Source organism: Mizuhopecten yessoensis, unplaced genomic scaffold, assembly GCF_002113885.1.
Source record: "Mizuhopecten yessoensis strain PY_sf001 unplaced genomic scaffold, ASM211388v2 scaffold1595, whole genome shotgun sequence".
Lineage (NCBI taxonomy): Eukaryota > Metazoa > Mollusca > Bivalvia > Pectinida > Pectinidae > Mizuhopecten > Mizuhopecten yessoensis.
The window spans coordinates 574,109-600,544 of NW_018404125.1; the positions used below are offsets into that span (position 1 = coordinate 574,109).

Genomic DNA, 26,436 nt, shown 5'->3' on the forward strand with positions numbered 1-26,436 from the left:
AAAAAAAAAAAAAAAAAAAAAAAAAAAAAAAAATTGTGACCGTCAAGTTTTCAACGACGCTAGACTAAAACTATGAATAAAATGTATTGTTTTAATTGTAGCTTAAAAGTTGGACAACTACGACTTCATAACTGATAGGTCATATACCACTATTTACATTATACAAGTAGATATGACAAAAATATGCGAATTATGCAATAAAAATAAATGATAAAACTTTTTTTGAGAAATTTTGAACAATCTTCTTCACAATTGCGAGGCTAATTCGAAGATAGTTTGATTCTCTGCACTGTAAATATATGACGAAACTGGTGAAAGTATACAATTTGCGAGTCGAGATCTTCCAAAAATTGTTAAATGATATATTGGGAAAACTCTTTTGTATGGTTTCTATTCAACAAAGATACATGTAAAAAAATAATTCACCGAAATTCAAAACAGGACATCGTTTCAACAACCTGAATATGAGAAGCCGTGTATATACTTTTATGCGTTGCATCATACAATCGACAAAAACATCCTGCCACATCTCAGATCCTCTCTATATTTCATCCAATATCTCACATGTTATGTTTTGGTCCTATCAATTTGGCCTAAATTAGCCATGTTTACACCCTTTCCTGGCGTTCATGGCCATAGATAAAAAAGGTAAATTAGAAATCAATTGGAAATGTCTGAATATAGATCATGTAACTAAAATATCACGTTGGCTAATGCAGCCTGTCCTATTTCCCGCACAGTTTCCGTGGCGTAGAATGATTTACCGGAGTGGTGATGTCCAGCCGTGGTCGACCTCACTAACCACTTACCAAATGAGATTGATACTGGGATTAGCGTCAAGTGATAGACGATTAGCGCCCGGACGGCCACCACAGATACCCACCAGTTATACCTTTGCCAGCGTCTTGCCCATATACTACATAAAGCGCTATTTTGAATCTGTGGTGTTTTCGCGATTTTCTGCAATAACGTGTTTCCACAAAACAAAAGTCCGTACAAAACATTCATAAAATCAACGTTCTATGATTATTATTATTTAACTAAACGTGAAAACAAATCATTGTTTTGAACACGCATATCTCGTGAAATCTGTTGGTAATTGGTCTTACATGTAAGTTTTGAAGCATTACTACTGCTGGTTTTGGTACTAGGAAAGCTATTCATCAACCTTAGCTTTATCATAGGTGAAAAAACAAAGCAGACTTATGTATGGTTCAAAGCAACTAAAAATGCAGACGATACCATTTGTGTGTGCATTGGTTGTATGATAAACGTCTAGCAATTTGTTTTTTGTATTACAAAACAATGTTTAAATTAAGTCATTATACATATCTCACAATTTAAAATACAAAATAAAATATTTGATATCAATTTCCTTAGAAATTTATTTATTCCGGAATTGTTTCATTTTCAGAATTCCCTATCAAATCGTATGTCTGACTTCGTTTCTAAGATATTCAATAAAAGGTTGACTTGCATCCGAAGTTATGACATTCCAACAAACCAGATGTATGGAAGTTTGGAATGTACTCTGTCAAATTCAATTACCAATATTTATTGTTTTTTGATGAGTTACTTCCCTCTCCATCGATAGCATGGCCACACGATACAATAATAATTCAATATTAAAATAGAGTGACATCGTGCAGTTACTCACTGAATTGATCAATAAATCAGTTGTTGTTTTTTGTAATCAGTTCCTGGACAATATTGTGGGAATCACACACACAGACCGGTTTATAACGCTTCATCGTGTGTTGATGATGTTAATATCCTAATAAGGGGAAGAACGTGATATTGTTAACAGTACACAATTTTAAACCACACTTTGTATACTGACAGTGCGTGTTATTTCTTCTTGTAACATATTAACAGTTTTCATTCGTTCATATGACAGCTGAATATTACTTTCTGGAAGTGTTGTCGACACAAGACTGCCTAAAGTCTCTTAGAGGGTATTACTGTTACACTCGGCAAAGTCAAGGGTAACAGCAATATCTGAGGGGAGAACAAAGACACTGCCCTACTTAATGCATGTACAATACAGTACTATATATATATATATATTGCAAGTGATTTGATTTTAGCGACTTTGACGCTTACATGTTGGCGCTAAAATGCCTGAGGTAATTGACATTCCTGTATAGGGTCTTCTATTACCTATCATTATGCCGAACGCCAATAACAAACAACTGTGTTGTGTGTATACTAAATGCTGAAATTACTTCGTCAAAAAAAATACAATAGTTCACATTTAAATCTTCAACAACAAATCATCGAAAAAGGCTTGGGCTGCTGCAACCACTTCGAAAAGTTCGATTCGTAAATCTGAAAAAAATGCCAGCTGAAACCAATCGTACATGCAATGTTTGCGCAGTTACCAAGGCGTTGTTATACACCTTTCCATTGACTACACTCGAACCTAAACGTGACCAAGGGAAATTATCAGCACGCTCTGACCTAAACTATTAGAGGATTATTACATCCGGTATGATAATCATTGCTTATACTTACTAGATAAGGCACCAATGGATATAAACAATGTGAAGATCCCTCTCTCGGGCACCTGTGTCCCCGTCTTACTGCAACACACAAAGTGCCTGGTATAGTGGACGTCATACAAAAGGTCAATTTAACAGTTAAAGTAATAAAAGACAACAGAACCCATGGTCGTGAACAAAATCTAGGATTAAGTCCTACCTAGCTAATGTCTAAATGTTCAGTGTCATATCAAAATGAAATTGTTTTTATATGGCCAATGTTAAATCAACTTGGATTTGTTTACTATTTTGCTTATCCGTTTGGATTGGTTTACTGTTTTACTGTATACTTCCAATTATTTTGTGTAAACCTTGTTACATTGTCAGTGGAATTCAAATACAGTTCCAATGTTTTATTTTTTAAACAGTTAGTGTAGTGTAATCCTCAACAGGCTTTGTTAACAAAATTGTCGAATAAAATACGCATCTTATACAAAAAATACAAAACGTATTTCCGTACTACTCCTGTTTTAAGATGAACGTAAGAAACATATAAACAATGTATGACTGATCTTTGCATTTGGTAGACAGACGTATAATAGCATTAAAACAATGAATTACACTTCAATATACAGAGGTTTGTCTTTTTATGCCTCATTGATGAAGCTAGGGACAAAAGAGGTGGAATTCCTAATCTTTCTAAACTACTGCTAAAATACAAAGGGAGTGCATAAAACACCTTAATTATCTGAATTTCAAAATTTACCAACTATTTAAAACATGTACTTGATCGTTACGTAGACGGCAACACATATAAGACAATGTTACTAAACCTTGTTTCCCTTAGTTTGTTGTTGGTTTCTAACAGTAAAAGATGAGCATGTTAGCACGATAGCGTCGTCATTGTTATCTATCGGATCGTTTCGTGGTCCTTAACAAATACAAATTCATGTGTAGCAGTTTTTGTAAATGATGGTTGGCCTCTCCTCCTATCGCATTTTTGTAATTTTCGTGTGCAGGAATCATTAAAAACTCATACATATTCCTAGAAATCAATGGGTCGTTTCGTGTGTGTAAGTTTTTCATTTTATATCCACGAGAGACGCTGGCACTTGTGACAAGGATATTGATTACAAATAAACGTAACAGAACAGAAGACTGTACATGCAGTGTAGGATTAGCAACATGTTTTTAAAAGGCTTTCGTTGTCGATACCAGAAACAAGAGCCATGTCCTGCTAAAGCTTATTACTGTGAACCTGTCTATCATATCACACCGGGATCAAAATTAGTGCTCATGTGGGAACACATAATAGGTTTCTTATTGTTCCTCAGTAGAGTTCAACCATAGCTAAGACAATCATGCATGTACGCGTATTCTTATTCGAAGTCGGCTATTACGGCTTTGATAAGACCAAATCATTGCTATACTTGTAGTATTTACATTGCTTTATCTAATATGTTACAACGTCTTCTAATGTCCTGTACTTATACTTTATTTATACTCATTTCATCTAAAATATTCTTTTGACATAAGCCCGAATAATTAAGCTAAACCTCGACCCATCATTGTACTGAATACTTTTTGTTTGTTTGTTTGTTTGTTTGTTTATGTTTAACGGCCAATCGACGGCTGTGGTCATTTAGGGCCATGGTGATTTATTTATTTGTTTTACTTATTAACAACCATGTGAATAGCGAAGATAAAATCAGATAAAATGGTTCATTTTAAAAGTATTCGCATTGTATGTGTAGATAATAAAAAATAATGAAAGGGGGTTAAAATAATAAAAGAGATAACGAATAGATGATATGAAATATGCGATATATATATAACGTCAAAAATGATAAGGTGGGTTAAAAGACATCAGAGTCTATAAAATAGACCGATGTCTTTCAAATAATTAAATAATGCCTTCGAATCCACGGAACTGAAAGGTGTTTTCATATCCGGGACTCGGAAGTAGTTATCACGAATGTGTTTAAAATCGGAACTTTCTATTAAAAAATGCTCCACTGTAAATGGAGTGTCACATGCGTTGTATGAAGGTATATCTTCTCGTTTTAAAAGGTACGAATGCCGAATGGGTAGGCTATGTGTGCCCAGTGCGGAGCCGAGCGAGGACAACTTCCTCGCTACGATCTTTCCGACTGGGAATAGATGTTTTAAGTTTCGGTTGTATCTTAAAAAGTTTGTTGTTGGTCTCCAGAGACCAGCGTTTCTGCCATTCATTTTGAATGGCTGTACGAATAGTAGGTTTAAAATCTGTGTATGGTAGTTTGATATTTGTTTGTTCGAGATTCAATGCATTTTTTGCTTCCCTGTCAGCAAATTCGTTGCCTTTTATTCCGACATGGCTCGGAATCCATAGTAAAGTTATTTTAGACTTTTTTAATATACGAGATATTCGAAGAGCAAGGTTTTGTACGATTGTGTTTTTAGGATCTCGTAACTGTAAACTCTGTAGGACAGATAGAGAGTCTGAACAAATAATTGCCTTTTTAATGCGGTGTTCATCGATATGGTCGAGGGCCAAACCAATGGCGCATGCTTCAGCAGAAAAGATGGAGGCGCCGTCTGGTAGTCGGACTGAAGTGCAAGTATTGGCAGTACAGCAGGCTGCTGCCACTTTCTCACCTTCTTTGGAGCCATCGGTGTAAAGTTGTGTATGAGAAGGGTAATTCGAAATGCATTCCCGAAAGGAGGATTTGTGTTCTTCGGGCATAACACTTGATTTCCCTCGCTCATGTAATGTAAAGTTAAAATCAGGGGTTTGAATGGTCCACGGAGGAACATCAGATATGTTAAATTCAGCTATGTCCGTCAATTTTATGTTGAGTTCTTGCAGGAAATTCAAAATTCGGGTACCAAATGTTGGCAGAAGTTTTTGGTTTTGCGTAAATATGTTTTGGTATTTGGGGTTGTACTGAATACTTTAGTCAGTGTTCATTTATAATTCTAAGGTAGATTCCAGGAGGATATTTCACTTTCATTAGCTTACCTGACGTGCTGGCTGTGGTTTATATACCAAGGATGAAGGTATAAAACGCAATATATTTGCTGCTCTATCAGTTCGCAGCTTGAGCAAACTACCTTGGGAACAAACTGTGTCCTTCTTAGTTGACTTCTTTTTGCTTTCGTATAAGACTGATGATGTAGACGTTTTATCAAAATAGTTGTCAGAGACCATGTCAATACCTTTAAGTTCACTTCGATGATGTGTCCTCGTTAAAGTATTCGTGATCTATTTCCCAGTTCTCATATTGAGTACGCAGCTTTTCTGGGATTTGACCTAGATTTAAATGTTATCGATGAAAAAGAAGTGGCTAATCATTCCAGAAGACCTCGCTATAATCTCCTTGCACTTTCCCAAGGGTCTCCGGCAATCATTTTTCTTCATTTTTGCCATAGTTTAATCGACTTTTACGGCTTTGTTTGTATTTTGTAACTATCTTGCTTGTATACACCTGGCAAGTTTCATTGCAATATAACAATTACTTCAAAATACAATAAGCAGATGAGATCACTCTAGATTAAATATGTGATAATTTTGCCTAGCAGCAACCTCAAAAGAGGGACTTTGGTACAACCTTAAAGTAGATACATTTCATAGAAACGCGATTCTTTTTCAATCAAAATATATCATCCAGAGACAACTAGCCATCAGATAGCAATAGCCTCAATAAACACGCACATGTATAGCCGATCAGTAGTTTGTAGTAAGTTTACCTAGCAAGTGTCATCAGCACCTTATAATTTCTTAAATTTCAAAAGCTTTCGTCTGGAGATATATGCTACAAATCATAATTAACTTTTAATTTTGGCATCAAATAACAATGTTTGGCCATTGTTTTCCTTATCGGTATCAGAAACACGTTTAAGAAAAAATCACGACTTTCTAGGCGTGTGAAAAAAAACTCAAGCTTCTGATAGCTAGTGATCGTGTTTATTTAGCTCGCTCAAGCTTCTGATAGCTAGTGATCGTGTTTATCTAGCTCGCTCAAACTTCTGATAGCTAGTGACCGTGTTTATCTAGCTCGCTCAAGCTTCTGATAGCTAGTGATCGTGTTTATCTAGCTCGCTCAAGCTTCTGATAGCTAGCGATCGTGTTTATCGAGCTCGCACTACATAACATTCAAATTGTAAAACTATACACTAAATACAAACCACCACTTGCTTTGGAAACTTAATGTTTAGGAGGTGTCATGGAAATTAATGCATTCCTCCAAAAATAATCTAAAAAATTCAAGATGACCACTAGCGGCCATACTGCATTCTAGGTGTGTGCGATTAATTGATACTTCTCATGCATTAGTAGGAAGTGTCACGAAAACATTTCATTTCTTCAAGAGTAACCGCAAGGAGACCTCTGTGCGGTCAAAGACCCGGACGACTTGACCCCTATATGTCGCTTCCACTTTTTCACAGGCGACACAAAATGGTCACGCATCAGTCACGTTAAACATTATTCATATATATTGGCACCGCCGTCTGTGCAAACACCTAAATGATGCGTGTTCAAAGAAGTATTTGTCGGATGAATTTATCAGGAACGACTATTTATAAATGACCCAATTGTTACATCTGTCTCCCGAACCGAATAATTACACCGGTTCTGTGTATAGCGTGTGTGTGATCAGGTCAGTTCTAGGTGGCCTCGTAGCGTGACTATAGACATTACCAGCTGACCGTTGGGACCCCAAGCTCACGTCACAACGTCACAGCAATCATCTACCATCAGTTTCACAATTATAGTGATCTTATATCCCTATAATGACCGCCCGAAGCTGATGATACTGACATAATATTTGTCTTTTTTGACATTAACTTCATCATTTTATGCTGCGTATTCTAGTGAATAAAAACAAGAAGAACTTATCGAACTGCATACGGATTGAGAAATAGAACAAGAGGCCCAAGAGGGCCTGTATCGCTCACCTGAATATTTAAGCAGTCATGGCAAAATATTCTCATTAAATATCATATTGCACTAAAAATATTTCCCTCGCAAACTTTGTTGGCTCCATCTGTTGAAACTACCAGCAACATATTATTATAAGATTCTATGCTTTTTTATTCTTCTTCAGAAGGTGCTTGACATATTTTTCCCTGTGATCTTGTAAGTAGGTCAATGTCATTTTTCTTCTCAAATTGGTTAGCTCTATTCCAAAAAGCTACCAGGCAAATCTTATGAATCCGTTCCTTTTAGTTCTCAAGAACAAATCCATTAAAATGTTGTTGACCTCTGTGACCTCTAATGTAAGTTGAGACCATTTTCATTTGCAAACTTTGGTGAGCTCTATCCCAGGAAGTCACCAGCCAAATATTATAATTTTATGCCTTTTAATTCTTCAAAAGAAGCTGTTTGAACTGTTTGACATATTTGAACGTTGTGACCTTGAAAGTAGGTCAAGGTCGTTTTCATTCGAAAACTTTGTTTGGCTCTTTCCTAGGAAGCTACAAGCCAAATATAGAGACTCTATACCTTTCAGTTCTTCAGAAGAAGTCGTTTGAAGTGTTTGACACATTTGACTCCTGTGACCTTGAAAGAAGGTCAAGGCCATTTTCATTCTTAAACTTTGTCGGGCTCTATCCAAGGAAGCCATCAATCAAAAATAAAGATTCTATACCTTTCAGTTCTTCAGAAGAAGTCATTTTAAGCTTTTGACATATATGACCCAAGTGACCTTGAAAGTAGGTCAAACTAGTTTTCATTCTCAAACTTTGTTGGGCTCTATCCATAGGAAGCCACCAGCCAAATAAAAAGATTATATACCTTTCAGTTCTTCAGAAGAAGTCGTTTGAAGTGTCTGACACATTTGACTCCTGTGACCTTGAAAGAAGGTCAAGGTAATTTTCATTCTCAAACTTTGTTGGGCTCTATCCCAGGAAGCCATCAGCCAAATATGAAGATTCTATACCTTTGAATTCTTCAGAAGAAGTCTTTTGAAGTTTTTGATATATTTGACCTCTGTGACCTTAAAAACAGGTCAAGGTCATTTTCGTTCTCAAACTTTGTCGGGCTCCTACCAACGAAGCTTTCAGCTAAATAACATGACTCTAGGCCTGTCAGTTCTTCAGAAGAAGTTGTTTAAAGGAAAAGTTGACGGACGAGGACGGACGGACGGACGACGGACGCCGCGCCACGGCATAAGCTCACTTGGCACTTCGTGCCAGGTGAGCTAAAAAATGGGTGTCGAAATCCTTTTTGACTATCTACAATTTTACATTTGTTGTTTGTGTAGTACTGATGTCATAATACTCAAGTCTGGTAAGAGAGACATCAAGAAAAGTAACAGCAACAGTTCAGAAAAAATATTAAGTCATGAGCATTGCAATGTACAGCGAGCAAATGCTGGTCTCTGAGTCGCCTTCTCGGATATGGTTTGATTGTATAGGGATTATAATAATGATTTGTCAACCGTTTAGAGACGACCAAGGAACTAGGTTGTGACAAAGCGGTATATAAGAGCATCGAACTATTATTATTATTAATAGTAGTATATCCATGGAATGTAAAGAGATTTAAAAAGGCTTGTTCTAGTTAAATAGGGCGGCATACTTAATGTAGCACACGATATAATCGTTTTCGGTGATATATCTACACTAGTTTTAATCAACATACCTGATGTAAGGAAATACTGCGTACGTGTGGTTTTGCGCTACGGCCATTCCATACCTGAAATATAAGAGAAAATATGTCATTTTGATCATAATGAAATGACGCGCTAAATCAAGTGTATATATATCGGTCAAGTATATCACAGACACTACCTGTTGTGTATTTGTCTTTGGGATGGTGAAATGGGCAAGGAATAAAGACAGATTTTTGAGTAAGTAAGGAGGTACTCTGAAAAAGCATAATAAGTGTTTATTACATTGCGTAATAAAAGAAACCTGATTGCAAATCTAACAAAATGTTTTAATTGCATACGACTGGATCAGTTAACAGTAAATAAGCGCAATAATGTTCCGTTTCACGGAACAAAGTTGTAACGTAACGATTTCATCGGATAACAAAATAAATTGAAATATATCTAGTTATGACTTCAAAAGTAATAAAAATATGAACAGGATGGACTTTAATACAATCTGCCATTTTAAGTACAAAACCACTCGTGTAAAAACGATAGCAATGTGAACGTCTCTAACTAGCAATCCTCACGGACACTTCAAACGCTACAGGACTTTGATGCTCGACATCACAATATTGCCCTGACCTTAATGACGGACAAAACATTCTAATCATCTTTTGAAAAATTGATAGATTTACAAAGCCGGTGTACCCATTAATAGCGGATATAAACAGATGAAAAGATATTACAAAGTAGTGTGTATGTTTGAAATATCGGAAATGATAAATAATATCGCGGTATTGCTCTAGTTAGGGTAATGAAAACAAATACCAACAATTAACATTCTTCATTAACGACCATATTTCTGATAATGAACAGTATTGACCTGCTAAAGAACCATTGTATAGCGTCGTCCGGTTCTCTCTTTTCTGGCTATTAGTTAGCGACAGATGTATCAAAGAAAAAAGCCTGTTCAGAGGAAATGTTACGGTTTCCTTATTTATCAGTTATAGACTTTTATTGAGGTGAATATGTGGTTATATAAACATGATTCGTACAAGAATCGTAATTATTTATAAAAGTATGATATTTTAACTGAATTGTTATTGATGTCAATTGAGCTGTGATAATATTTTGTCCATTACTGTGTTGTTGATTGTTCTTGTATAATGAACTTTTAACCATGCACAGAGCCTGGACACCTTCACAAATTAGTTGATATTCATATAAGTTACAATTATGACGTCACAATATTGATGCTAAATACCACTAATGAATATATTTGTTTGTATTTTATTGAGTTAAAGAATCAAAATATGAAAAGTAAATAATAACGAAGTTGTCTTTTAAAATGTTTTCTTTTGATGTAATTAATGTTGAAATACAGTATTGAATCTTTTTTATTTAATTTGGCCAAAGGTACGCTTTTATGAAATCAATTTCCATTTGAAATTTCATTTGAATGCCCAATAAAAGCTGTTAACTTCTAAACTACTGTTCTTGTCCTTGACCTAGTATTGATTAAGCATCGACAAAATGAGATTGTAGTTATTTTACACTCACAATGTTTTATCATTATAAACTTTGAATCAACTTATTTACAGCTATGTGTATTTACCAAGCCCTGAAATGTATGGTCTCGTTTTCATATGCTTGTTGCACTAGTTTGTAAAAACTATTTACATAATGAAGTTAGTTGATCTCCAACGAAAACCAACATACAAATAGAAACGAACATCACGCACGTGCGCACGCTCATTGAAGTATTTATGTTTTTATGCCTTAGATGGTAAACCAATTTCCACATCCAATACATATCAATGAATCTTCTCTGTCCCGGCCGGAAAGCTCCAACACCATTATTTAAACGACGATTCTATTTATAGTTTAAATAGAGCTACTGTGACGTCATCGGAACCGAATTTGATATGGCTTGCAATATGAGCGTTGTGAAGTCATGAATAAAACGTCAAGCGTAAGTGATAAATGTTGGCTTTCTAACCATTTGAAGGTTTGGAATTAACCGAATGCTAAGAAGGATCGTCATTCTGCTGTTTAAAACTTTTAGTAATTTATCTTAGTCGATTGCTACAACGTAGTTGCTTGGTTGTATTTGTGGCAGGATTTACTGTAATAGAAAAAGACAATCATCACCGTTCCATTGGGAACATAGGCGTATACAGGAACAAAACATACGATTGGGTACACAGGCGTATAAATGAACAAAACATATCATTGGGAACACAGACGCATACAGGAACAACACATATCATTGGGTACACAGACGCATACAGGAACAAAACACAACATTGGGTACACAGGCGAATACAGGAACAAAACATACGATTGGATACACAGGCGTATACAGGACCAAAACATGTCATTGGGTACTCAGGCGTATACATGAACAAACCATACCATTGGGTACACAGGCGTATACATGAACAAAACATATCATTGGGTACACAGACGCATACAGGAACAAAACATAACATTGGGTACACAGGCGTATACATGAACAAAACATAACATTGGGTACACAGGCGTATACAGGAACAAAACATAACATTGGGTACACAGACGTATACATGAACAAAACATACCATTGGGTACACAGGCGTATACATGAACAAAACATATCATTGGGTACACAGGCGTATACATGAACAAAACATACCATTGGGTACACAGACGCATACAGGAACAACACATATCATTGGGTACACAGGCGTATACAGGAACAACACATATCATTGGGTACACAGGCGTATACAGGAACAAAACATACGATTGGGTACACAGGCGTATACAGGAACAAAACATATCATTGGGTACACAGGCGTATACAGGAACAAAACATGTCATTGAGTACACAGGCGTATACAGGAACAAAACATAGACATGTGCCTCTCTTTGTACCTTTTCAATCGCCTTAAGGAAAAGATAATTCTTTTGTTTTGCATGGTATCGCCTTATTTCAATTTGGATAATCCATCGTACATGTTCGTCTGGTAAATATATGACCATGGGATGTGTACAATGTCCATAGATGCCTTAGCTCCCTTTGATATGACGCTGCTGACGATGTGTTCTTAATATAGTTATTTGTTTCTACTGCCATCAATTGATGTCAAATACCTAGACCTAGGTTAAAGCTGTACCAAAACATGTAATGCTCCTGTTTTCTAAAATTGCAAGGGTACATATTATATCGTTTTAACAAAGCAACTTGTATTAACAACAATACTTTTAATAACATTGATGGTTGTCTCCCCTTTTATATTGATATAAAAACGAAAATCACCTCATGCCCACCGGAAGTGCGATCTTAATAACTACATAATTATCAATGTTGCGCGACAACGATTAATTAAGTGAAAGCCATGCACTTTGAAGAAATAGTATTCGCTTAAAAGTGTTTATTAAACATTAAACACATCTATAGAATTTCCTGTACTGTGTTTCTAAAAGATATATGAAAATGTATTGGAATGATTATCTGAATCGTTATTTTTTACATTCAAAGTTTTGTAAAAGCATAATTGTGGCCTGCAAACATTTTTCTGAATATGTTGAATCTAACAGTTTTCACGTCAGTTATGTTTCATATAAAGATGATTATATACCAAACTTTTCGTTTCGCACTATAATGAAGGTCACTATAGCAATAGCTAAGGTCATATGATCAAGACGGTGATGATATAAACTTATTATGGCGCCATTCAAAGTCCACCTTAAAGGCTTATTCCGAATATCACGACCTGTGTGTTATATATCGACTGTTAACGACCTTAAAGCGCAATGTTTCCAAAGATTTAGGATGAAGGCTAATGGCAAATGTCATGGTTGCATCATTATTTCATTGGCAAATATATCATCTACTTGTGCAATATGAAGGTAGATGTATAGGAGGCACGGTAGTCTAGTGGTAGGACGCCGGGCTCGTGGCAGAAAGGTTGCATGTTCGAGTCACGGAACGGCACTGCGTTGTATCTTTGAGCAAGATACTTTACTCTGTTTTTTTGGGACATAACATTACTTGAATGTGACGTAGATATATTTGGCGAGTTCTGTGTACGATACAGACGTCATGTAAACCTTTCCTTGGTCTATGCATGCAGCTTGCCAAGGTTCATTTTATCGATGGTTAGTTCGAATTAAGCTAAATTTCACACTTTGTCATTCTGTAGATGCTTTTTAGATTACATAGCCTGGACCTTGTGGCATGACGCTCCAACTGATTACATTATTCTTAACAAGCTTTTAACAAACCTATGGGGACACCGCCAGTAAAAAAAAGAGAGAGAAAACATAGACGTTCAAAGTGTTGCGATGGGTGCAGGTGATCATTTTATTCATAGTATTATGAACCGTATATAAGGCCATTCCTGTCAATAGCTTAACTTATTATAAAATACGGGCTATTTTCGTGCAATGTTGCCGTCCAATAAAAACGATATAGCACACGTACAATAAATGTGCAAATGAGTCTTGTCACCGTGGCAAACAGGTCATATTCTTACGCACTACAACTGCTCTTGTGTTATAGAGAGAGATAATCACTCCAGTCCCTGTAAACTTTTAAAAAGTGCAGACTTCGATGTGTATTGTGATGACCTTTACCTTGACAGTGCACGCGCCGTTGTGCCAAATGTGTGACGTCACTGCTATTTTCGTAAACGCCAATTCGTTGAATGATTTTCTTATAAAAATGATTATTGATGCTGTTATGATAATTATTAAAACATTGGTTCATGGTGAAAACCTAAATAATTGTTTGTTCAGTTAAAAGGTTCTCGGGAAGAAGTTTCTGACACTTTTTTTTTGTGGCGCAGTGAGCTCCAAACAAAATGCATGTAATGCGTCCTTTCGTCAGCCATCGGTACAACGTATATAGAGGAGACGTGTTAAGAAAAATAGTGTTTCTCGAATTATATAATAAATAAAATCAGACACTCGTGTTCATGTAATATTGAATTTATCATACTCCTTAAATAATTTCATATGAAATTAATAAACTCGTTCAATAAATTCAATATAGCATGAACACTAGTGTCAGATCCTCTATATATTGCACAAGAAAAGACGTATTAAATGAATACATTTTCGGAATAAGATTCATAAGTTTGGTATGAATAATAAAGCCTCAGTAAACCGAATCGAGTAAAGTCAGCTGCCCTTACCCGATTCGGCCAACTGAGGCTAAGTGAGTTGTTTTCAGCGATTCGGAATTAGGACACCGGCCATTAGCACTATTTGCTTGACAAAGGAAACAGACGTTTTTGAAAGCTCGCAAAATAAGTTTTAAATTCCTATTTGTGTTCAAAACAAACAAAGTCTTTATCCATGGCTGAATTATTTAATAAACAATTGTGAAGTTGATGGTACATCCTGCGAAAGCCTTCCACACGGGATGTCTGGGTCGGATCGACTACCTCTGTACCGGGTTATGTGATGGATGACTATACATAAGATATCCGTAGCATATTGATCGTGAATGTCTGTCTTATAAAACACGTCCTCAAGTCTAGTTTGAAAAAAAGAAGGTATTTTGTTCATTTGTTTTAGATATTTGCCTATCAGATTGAAGCAAAAAAGATTATATGTTTTTGTCATGGATCTTTTTGCATAAGAGTGAGTATTCTTAAGCTGTTTGTTTGTATGAAGTTAATGTCCTCGCACCAGCCAAGGTCAAATGAGGACGGTGCAATGGGAGACAGAAAAGATAAAGAAACACAGTATTGCAACTGGTTGAGTTCGATTTCTAAATATAGCGAAGTACATGAATTATATGGAAAAGGGTGTTTAAAGTATTATATTCTGGGCTTTTCTCACTGTAGCAAGAAAGAAAAGAGGTTGCCATTCAAATATCGGTGGAAGCTTTGCTTGTCTATACAGCATCGAGTGGTAACATAGCACCGAGTGGTAACATAGCACCGAGTGGTAACATACACAGCACCGAGTGGTTCAGTTCACGTTTAGTACAACAACATGCTATAAAACCATTATTTGGTTTCCCGGGACGGCTTATATTGAATATACCGTTACCGAACATATACCTTAGCGCCCTTAGACGAGATGTATCGACATATTCTAACATCAGACGGTTCTTTCGACTACGTATACGAGGTAATTGAATAGCAATAAAAATATTTGCATTTTAAGTGCAATACATTCGTGAAAAGCAACACAAGCTGTACTTTGCCATAGGCAGTATCGAAGGAGGCGGCGAAGATTGTGTGGGTTGTTTGAGCTATGGTAGGCAGGCGAACATGCCTGATGGAGCGGAAGTCATAAGTGAACTGAAGGCGAGAAAGCTTACAACAGAAGTAGGCTATTAATGAATAACAAACCATACAGAATTTAATGCCATTCGAATCTTAAATATCAATACAGCCCATATGATAGGACAGTGTTAGAAATGTCTACATATGGTGAACGTTTGGTTTGGTTTAGTATTAACAGCTATCAACAGCTTTGGTCATTTAAGGAAGGCCTCCCCTGTGTGTAAGATGCATGCGTGTTGTGTATGCGTGTGTGTTTTGGGAGGCTGCGATATGTTCGTGTTTCTCTCCCTGTGATAGCTCGACTGTAAACCATGGGTAGAAAAGTAAGAGAGAAAGTATAGTAATGGGTCCAAGTTAACAGACAATATAGCATACCCATTGCGGTATATAATATAAATGTCTTCTCGGCGGAGGATCCTTTACAGCAGCAGGATATCGACGACATTTCTGAACCAAGTGGCAAAAACCAAGTAAATGTATATATGTCTATAAATAGACCACCTTCGGTATCGGAACTTTAGGGATAGCTTAATAGGTTATAGTATGATATGTTTACTTTACTGGCTGTGACAGCTAATGTTTGAAAGCCATAAATACCGGAACACAATTTGCCCTATCAAACAAAGAAGACAGCAATACGGCTTATTAGAAATGTATTTTGTCTCCCTTAGTTAGCCAATGTTTTCTGTGAACTCATTTGACCTTTAACCTAGAAGATAAATACAGTGCATTTAACTATCTCGATGGTTGAAACAATCCGTGACCCGTCTATGTAGAGTACTCGGCTCTGACAGCTAATGTTGTCCATTGTGACTGCCTCAGTACTTCAAGCCTCCAGTTGGAGTGGGGAGCCAATCTATTCCAGACTGTGGTGTTTTTAGAACAGAAATAGCCAATTACTTCCTTTTTCTCGGATAACTTGACAATAAAAATCTAAATTATATCAGAAACCTAGACCTTATCCCGTGGAAAAATTATCCTTGTTTATTGAAAAACACGTAATCGTCTCACACCTTTTTTCGTGCAATAAATTGTTGGACCAATTACGTACTTTGCAGGTTCAGTTAAAACTGTGTTCCTCCCATCTGTTACATCTGATACATGCTGTGGGTAACAGCAGGTTATTCTTTTCTCGATCCCCCACCTGCATGGTGATCTCTTAAGAGACACTGAGATACACCGAATAAGAATTGCGAAAAGTAGAGATATTCCATGTGGCATTTGTTTAAACAGTTACATACTGGGAGACCTTTGGAGGCAGCACGACCGCCTCTCAGCTGTCGTAGTTCCCGGCGTGATAATGCCGTTGACAAATGAAAAAGCTGTGATGTACATATATATGGGTTCGGGAAGGTCAAAGTCACTCTGTTTCTCAATCGAACTAGACAGAACTCGTACTGCTTCCAAGCAAAGTCAAACCAGACCGACACAGCTGGGTATATTTCCATATCTCTTAACATTGTCTTGCAAAGAAACATGTTACAAAACGTTATCCATCCATAGAATCTTCATTTTCCTTATATTCTGCTATTCTTCGTGTGACTTCCATCACTGTCAGAATGTGTCTTTGCAGATGAACAACGCTTGGAAGTATATTTTCTAAAATAAGCGGACAAGATGATATATGATATCATGAGCTTTGTTTGGCCCGTCTTCAAAGATGGTATATCAGACTGTGCGAATAGAACTTTCATATAATTAAGAATTGGGTGTGGATGTAGGACGAAATTTGGAAACAGAAGTCATGTATCGGGGGAAAATGTCTCATTTACCATTGACACTGTTATTGCAATGAAAAATGAATGTAGTCAATTTTCTAGATATCGTAACCTTATATTAAAAACATGCTTGGAAGGAGAATAAAATATTATAGATCACTGATATATTTGAAACGTTGAGTAGTATAAAACCTTCAGAAATCATTGCCGACTCTGTTAGAGTGGTAGATAGTTTCCAATGATTAAAATGTTTATGAAGTCACATTTCAAACTGAAATGACGTGCGTAAAACCCTTAAAGAAAATAACTGGTTAATTTCAAAAAGATAAATATGGCCTTCAATGTTTCGGCAAGCATCGGGAACTAAACAATTACAAATACATGTTATGAATTCGACAAATTGAAAATACTTCTTTGTGACGAATTCGTTTGTCGTTAGAAGTTCTTTGCTAAATTTATACATAGCGGTTTCTTTGTCAAAAGATCACATCTGAAAGGATTGTGGTAACTAATGCTGAACCGTTACATTTATACCAGTCAATCAAGTCAAAGTCTTATAACACTTGCATACCCACAGTGTCAGAAAGGTCGAATATTTTCCTCGTCAGAATGTTAAAATCTAATAATTCAGCCCTTGGAGCTTCAGTCTCTTTAAATGCGTTCGTCAAAGTCACCAGGTTCCGTGTCGTTGCCTACACCTGACGTAACACATAGTAAGTGTACGAGAACTAATTACGTCTCCTGTCGAGGTCGACATCAACACTTCCTCTAATTATCTCCCCTTTCACCACTCGTATCGATATGATTGATAGTTACTCAATGTCAGGGTGTGTGGACTCCTATAATTGCATATATTGATCGTTATGGCGTAGTTTAATGCGTCCATGGTTGATATTGCATACTTGATGACGTCAGTAAATCATGAACTGTGACGACGATGAGCGTAACCACCAAATCAATTATCAAAAAATGGATAATAAACAGTTGTTATATCTAACCTCGCACAAAATAAAGGTCACAAATAGTCCATATCGTACGTGTCAAATGATGATTGGGCCACTCAAACATTATTCTGGAAATGTCACGACTGGGAAACAAGGCACAGTATGGAGCGGATGCTCTTTAAATCTTCTACAAAAACTGTCAAAAGCACAGAAACAAGCTGCAAGATTACTGTTGGATGCTCCATTTGATACACCATCAGTAGAAATGTTTTCTTCATTAGGGTGGTTACCAATTGGCAAATATTTGAAATTCAAAAGAGGTGTTATGGTGTACAAATGTATAAATAATCTAGTTCCAGGATATCTTTCTAATCAATTTAATTTGTCTAACAACAGATATACTAGATCAGCATCCCAAAACTCTGTCAAGGTACCCAAACACCGTACCACATTTTATTCCAAACACTTTTTGGTACAAGGGAGCCAGATTTGGAATAATTTACCGGTTGAAGTAAGACTCTCATCCTCCTCGACAAAACTCAAACAAAATATTATTGGTAACATTAAGAACGCGGTTTAATTGTCTTTTATTTTTACTATTATACTTTTAAGATACAGCTTTGATTTGTTTTATTTTCGCTATATTAGCGTGTATTCTGTCAATTTTTAGCTTTTGCTACATTAGCATATATGTAAATTAGACAATTTGTCTTTTAATGAAAATCATAATGGGTTAAGCACGGAATATATATCGTGCTTCTGTGATAATTTTATTGTAATTGTATTGAACGACCGTTTAAATTATGAAATAACTGTGATATGAATTGCTGTTTTAGTAGACCAACAATTATTTTATGTACATCTATTTGATGTGATACTACTTTGTCTTTTAACTAACCAATTTTGCTAACAGAGGACCCTGTGGAAGATTAGCTTTGTATACGCAGAAATCAAACTATTCCCATCAGGTACTCCATAGCTTTTCGAGCAAACTTTGTTTACATTGTAGTGATAGTCTGTAACATTGACAGGCCACCGACACGTCCTATAGTGGCCTACACAGAAAGTCATAATAGAAGAAACAAGTATGCAACCGGTTTCTATAATTGTTTTGGTATATTTGTCTGCGGATGTCTATATAAAACGTTTAGCTCTAGAAGACTCTTTGTAAAGATCGTCATACTGTTCAAAGGTAATATCCCTAAGGGTAAATTGATGTGGTATAAGGAGCTTCAATCTAATGTAAAGGATTTTTTAAGTGGTTATGAGAACATGATTTACAGGTATGTGATTTCAGTGTTCACCATGACGTAAGACCTGTGTGCTATATTCTAGATCGTGAGTAGTGACCTTTATCATTACTATAAGACTTTCCCGGATATCACGTGTACATGTGGCGCAGTAAACGATTTCATGAAGAACCTGATTGTGTCTGTTTTGTGGTGTTTATGTATTAAACAACCCTGTTCGATTCGACTTTGAGTCCACAGTAAAATTATATTCGCCCGTTGAACGTTTTTTTCACATTGCATTAAAATTATTCTTTGAAGGAACTGTGATTAAAATTTCAAATATGCAACCGATTCATGATGGTGTTACTTTGAAAATGACGATTCCAACCTCACATACTGTTGAGGTGTTAATGTCTATATCGAACGCCTCATACCATATTGGAGACGGACTTTTGTGTTTAACGTCCTATTAACAGCTATGGTCATTTAAGGACGTACCAGGTTTTGGTGGTGGAGGAAAGCCGGCGTAATCGGAGAAAGTCTACCCACCTACGGTCAGTACCTGAGATTAACGTCCTTAAAAATTGCAATAGATTTCCAATCGATATTGATATCTTCAGTGTTCTCAATAAGGCGACGGAGAACAGCAGCATTAAGCATCTATTTACTACTGTATGCCACCTACCAGTAGCATGATCAATTCATTATCATTTGATATCAGTATGAGAAGAAGTTGAGAAGAAGTTGAGAAGAATTTGAGAACGGACTTTCCCATTCCCCAGCACTTGGGAACGTATTTCTCAAAAAACAACGACTGCTCGCGCCAGGGGACGTCCGAAACCGGAAATAGTGTCCAAACAAAAGTGATCCGCGTAAGAAAATAGTCCGTCATAAACATATCTACACAAAGTTACGGAAAATTTATGGTGAGAATAACAACACCATGTCAGGTGTGAATGTGCATATTGAAAAGCCAATGACAGTAGGATTGTTTTAATAGAAAAAACAAGTCTACGTAGTTTTGAGGTTCATTGTATTCCTCCGCGCAAAACGTCTATTTGTTTACGTTTGTAACATGCGATCGTTGGCCATTGAGCTTAGATGTCATTTGGAAAACATGGTGTTTAGTTGAGTAACATAGAAGGTAGTAGTATGTGGATGATAAATACTTTATCATACATTATTTTCAGTGTTTGTCGTTCGAACAAATTGTTCTCACGACAGACCCTGAAAGTATAGTGTGATAACATATAAATATATCAGGAAGGACACATTGGTCGCCTAATATACTATTATTATACTGATGGTAAACAACAGACCTATTTTTTTCTGGTGTCCTTACAAGGGTAGTTTTTAAGATTTGATTTTGATGTATGGTCCAAATTATAACAGTATACGTTTCATACCACGGGTCATGATAATTGTTTTTGTCGCCTTTTAGACATGGATATTGTTTGCTCATTGAATGACTGTTGAGACACTCCTGCAATTATATGTTTTCAGTGCCATCTCAACGAGACGACAAAGACCAATTTCGAACATCAAACCTATTTCACATTGAGAATCTCTGTATTTGTCTGTATGTCCTAGTTGTGAAGTAAAGTGTTTTAAAGTGTTCAGTGAATCAATCACCTACGGGCACCGTCACCACAGAACAGCAATGGTGTGAATGTGTAATTGACTCCGCTAAACAAGTGTATACATACCGTTTGAGTAATAATGGCGTTCATATATTCATGATGACACGAATTCGTGAAATTCCAATCGACCTCAGCACTTGGAGAACGTGCCTGAACAGATACACGAATATTGGTCTCAGTTTTACATAACTTCCTACCTTAACAAATTACTTTTTTTCACACGTTTCCAAATGAAGCTTGACATCAGGTTAGACTGTCAGACGTAAACAAAACAATTTTCTATTAGCACTGGAGGGCAAGGGCGAGGCCAAGGTCAACGCGTGTTTTGATTGGATACGGACCATGTTCTAATCTGTGACAGAATCATGATCAATCGTGTTAAATCCACCTATCGCACTTAAACCACGCCCGTTCTAACCAAAACAATATGGCGTCAAACTTGTCTGTTAGCGAAATCCCGCTGATAATGCTAGCAGGCAACGGAACGTAAAGGACCGATGACATGTATATGTTGTATAAATTAAAAAGTAAACATTCCTTGTTCTTACTTCCATTTATTACTGAAGCGTTCGTTCCATCCGTGTAAAGTAATCTAGTAATATCCGAAATCAAATGAAACATTTCACATGTGTCGTATGAATTTTGTACAAAACTCTTCACATATCCAAACAAATAATCACCGATTTTGTCGATACGCACAGATTGGCATGCATACTGACATCGAAATGTAAGAATTTGGTCAATATTAATCCAAATGTGTCTGAAAAACTTTGATGACAGGACATCCACGAACAATCCAAATATTCCGCCTCGTCAACATACAGATCGAACGCTCTCCTGTATTGGCGGGGTCTAATGACCGACTTTTTAAAGCTTCTTTCTGATTGGTCAGTCTGCTGCAGAATGACACGTCGCCAGCACAGGTCATAGAGTACTTTACTACGTACTACGTACTTACAGCAAATACATTTTAGCGTGTGATATATGTCAAGGTGTGTTATAATGGGAATAGTACGTTGTTTTCCGTGTCTATACTGGCGATTAGAACATGAAATTTGGTTTAAACTCTGGACCTATCGGTCTCGAGTTCAAACCAATTTCGGTCGAGAGTTATTCCAAACTCATGTGCTAATCGCCAGTATAGCCACTCAAAACAACGTACTGTCCCCTATATATCACTATGAAATCATGTATTTGACAAAACTTATTAAACAAATTTCAACTTATAATAATCATTGTTGTTGGCCCAGATGGAAGCGAACAATGGGTCCGAATGTGAGAGGAAACCGGACTACTCGGAAAAAGTCCACTTGGCGGACAAGTGACCAAAAACTGTTAACCTCTGAGTCGAAATCTGGTTGTCTTTGTGAAAGACTAGCATGGGAAGCTAACTTTTAAAATCTGAGTGTACTCGTCGTATACAAGACAGAAGATATATTTATAAAAAAAAACAAAGTATTAGTTGTAGCGCGGACTGTTTCAAACATCCCTAATACAAGTACATACTGTACCCTGTAATCAGAAAGCTGGCATACTTTATAAATCAATTAGACCGAGGTAAGACAAAATATGTAACGTCTAGCCACTCTGAGGAGTGAAAGATATGTACAATAACTCATTTAAATGAATTAAGAAATAGAACACGTTTATTTACAGCAGTCAGGGGCTCTATGGCAACTCCGATTCCGATTTCAGAAGATGTATAGTAGTGTGTGGGGTTCACTAACACGACCACACACCAATTATAAATGACGTCGGACAATAGGTAAATTTTAACGACATATGTATTCATATTCATATAGTGATTTCTGTTGTAAAAAAAGCAATGGTACTCTATTGATATACATGTATGTTTTAAGACATTAAACAAGACTAAACCGCTGACAAATAGCTTCAAAATGTTTGAAAATAAAAACAAAATAGGAAAAAGTACAAAATTTCCAATTCATAGAGTAATAATATTTTGAATAACTGTGTTAGATGCTTCAAATGCAATTAACTGAATATTCATAACTACAATAAACTTTTTTCTCTCGCGTTTGTTAATGGGAAGGAATTAAAGCTTTCGATGCACTTTTACTTTAATCAATCCCGAATTCACGAACATGTCACGTCATTTAAATAAATGTATAATTATAACAGCGCGGACCGGTTGAGTAACATTCCTCATCTGGAATGGTCGGCCGAATTGGAAGGTGTCACACTGAAGAGTCTAAATGAAGCAGAAATTCACTTCGAGTCGCTGTCAAAATCCAATTCTAATTACGCGGAGGGATGTTTTGTGATGAAAGTGACAAATTATTTCTAAATTTCGACATCTTAGCGTTATTCCGATTCGTCATCAACAGACACAGTGCATACATTTAAACTCTTTTAAGAAATGTTAATAACTTGCACGATTGCAAATTTGGCCGCATAGGGGCATCCATTTAATTACCTGCTAATCGATATTGAAAGCCCATCAGTCTCTATCGTCCGTGATGTCAACCAGACACCGGAAACGGAAACTGTCGCGCCGTCCTGGAATCACGTTATCGATATGTGCCTGCTGTCAGCCAGGACATCGGAGAGCATATCGATTTAAATTCACCAGTTAATGAAAAATAATTACGGTTACAAGTGCATTGAAACATAAGATACTGCTAAATTAGATACACAGAAATGTACCTACAACTACAAATAACCACCGATGTTGGTGACGTGAGAGGCTGACATCACTATAGTATCAACCACGTGCGTAGTTCATTTCACATCTCACTCTTTATATAGTCAGTGCCTGCATTCCATCGGCTATCTTTGATTGATCTTTTGTCATAGATCTGTCGGTCGGTCAAACCTAGACCAACGACAAATTATAGCCATTCTCTGGTAAAACGAACATGGTTCCTGTAACGCTCGTAGATTAAATATTTAAATGTTGAATTTATATTTTAAGCATATCAATACTAGGGTTGTCATCGTTACTTGTCTCTCCTTTCTCTATTTTCACCTGTAAGATAAGTTAGAAATAACGAGCCTGGATCATGTTACTCTTTCGTGTCAATTGAGTTATATTCCCTTGTGATGCTATCCTATAATACTAATATACAACCTTCATAAAGCGCCTATATAATTTGTAACATTACTCTAAAGCGATTAACAAGATATGAATAATAGTATTAGTTATAATTGATAAACAAAAAAGGCATACAAATCACCATTATACATTGAGTAAGAAGAAAATCATTTCAATTTGGGTGGTTTTATATGACACTTAAAATGCAGATGTGAAGAGATGAGTCGTTATAAGCATCTAGAATTTGGCCAGAGTCCTTGGTTTTTTAATAGCAGATGGTAAGCTATTCCTCAAGTGCCCGAAACTCTCCCAAGGTAATGTCTCTAACGTTTTAATAGGCGTAACACATATCACTTTATTTGTTACAAAGGCCATATAATTCGACCTAACAGCAATATTCGCTAAGCTAAAACCAAACGGACTGTGCAATATGGGGACGATGTAAACATTTTCATACATTTAATCTAACTTAAATAACAATAAATAAATAATAACAATACATTTTATAGAAAACGATTCAATGTTTACCACCGCTTCTATAGTAAAGGTAAACAACCAGGCAGTAGGTGTTCGATAATCATGAAACAATATCTCTTGTAACTGGATGTCCTGTTCACATAAACAATATCTCTTGTAACTGGATGTCCTGTTCACATTCACACGTACATGTAAGATAACTTGAACCACATCTTTGCAAATCTCAATCCTCTATTTTTTTATTCTATATTTTTCAAGGTTTCCAGACCTCACTAACTACACGTACTCCCTAAAAACTTTTTTTATGAATTTTGTTGGAACCGCTTCTTTTTTTAACAACTAGTTCTAATTTCGTGTGCAGTATTTTCGCATCTGAACGAAGGATATATGCTCTTTTCTAATCAACGTTACTTAAACGCCATTACAGCTTGCAGGACAAATTGATCGATGGCGTAGCTTTATGTAAATGAGTTGGACATTTAACAATAGAATCCTTGAAAACTTTAATTATCCACAACGAGTTCCAACTGTAATAAACATAATCCTTAGGTTAGTGAACAGAACCTCACATAGTACAACCCTTCACTGCATAGTAAAGTTAATGTACAGAACCTCACACAGTACAACCCTTCACTGCATAGTAAAGTTAATGTACAGGTCCTCACACATTACAACCCTTCACAGGATAGTAAAGGTAATGTACAGAACCTCACACAGTACAACCCTTCACAGCATAGTAAAGTTAATGTACAGATCCTCACACATTACAACCCTTCACAGCATAGTAAAGGTAATGTACAGAACCTCTCACAGTACAACCCTTCACAGCATAGTAAAGGTAATGTACAGAACCTCACACAGTACAACCCTTCACAGCACAGTAAAGGTAATGTACAGAACCTCACACAGTACAATCCTTCACAGAACAGTAAAGTTAATGTAAAGAACCTCACACATAACAACCCTTCACAGCACAGTAAAGGTAACGTACAGAACCTCACACAGTACAACCCTTCACAGCACAGTAAAGTTAATGTACAGAACCTCACACAGTACAACCCTTCACAGCACAGTAAAGATAATGTACAAAACCTCACACAGTACAACCCTACACAGCATAGTAAAGGTAATGTACAGAACCTCACATAGTACAACCCTTCACAGCATAGTAATGTTAATGTACAGAACCTCACACAGTACAACCCATCACAGCATAGTAAAGGTAATGTACAGAACCTCACACAGTGCAACCCTTCACAGCATAGTAAAGTTACTGTACAGAACCTCACACAGTGCAACCCTTCACAGCATAGTAAAGTTAATGTACACAACCCTTCACAGCACAGTAAAGATAATGTACAGAACCTCACACAGTACAACCCTTCACAGCATAGTAAAGTTAATGTACAGAACCTCACACAGTACAACCCTTCACAGCATAGTTAATATAATGTACAGAACCTTTCACAGTACAACCCTTCACAGCATAGTAAAGGTAATGTAGAGAACCTCACACAGTACAACCCTTCACAGCATAGTAAAGGTAATGTACAGAACCTCACACAGTACAACCCTTCACAGCATAGTAAAGTTAATGTACAGAACCTCACACAGTGCAACCCTTCACAGCATAGTAAAGTTACTGTACAGAACCTCACACAGTGCAACCCTTCACAGCATAGTAAAGTCAATGTACAGAACCTCACACAGTACAACCCTTCACAGCACAGTAAAGTTAATGTACAGAACCTCACACAGTACAACCCTTCACAGCACAGTAAAGTTAATGTACAGAACCTCACACAGTACAACCCTTCACAGCACAGTAAAGTTAATGTACAGAACCTCACACAGTACAACCCTTCACAGCACAGTAAAGTTAATGTACAGAACCTCACACAGTACAACCCTTCACAGCACAGTAAAGTTAATGTACAGAACCTCACACAGTACAACCCTTCACAGCACAGTAAAGTTAATGTACAGAACCTCACACAGTACAACCCTTCACAGCACAGTAAAGTTAAT

The 26,436-nt window shown here is 36.6% G+C and overlaps 1 protein-coding gene across 5 annotated transcripts in view; it reads right to left on the reverse strand.

The window, feature by feature from the left end:
- LOC110465918 (DNA damage-regulated autophagy modulator protein 1-like) overlaps nt 1-26,436 on the reverse strand; it is a 174,195-nt gene that overhangs the window by 40,799 nt on the left and 106,960 nt on the right. For all 5 annotated transcript variants that reach the window (XM_021522099.1, XM_021522125.1, XM_021522091.1 and 2 more), the window contains 2 exons: nt 9,106-9,159; nt 2,515-2,582 (listed from right to left, as the gene is read on the reverse strand). In XM_021522099.1, coding sequence (XP_021377774.1) covers nt 2,515-2,582; nt 9,106-9,159 — 122 coding nt within the window. The remainder of the gene's footprint in view (nt 1-2,514; nt 2,583-9,105; nt 9,160-26,436) is intronic.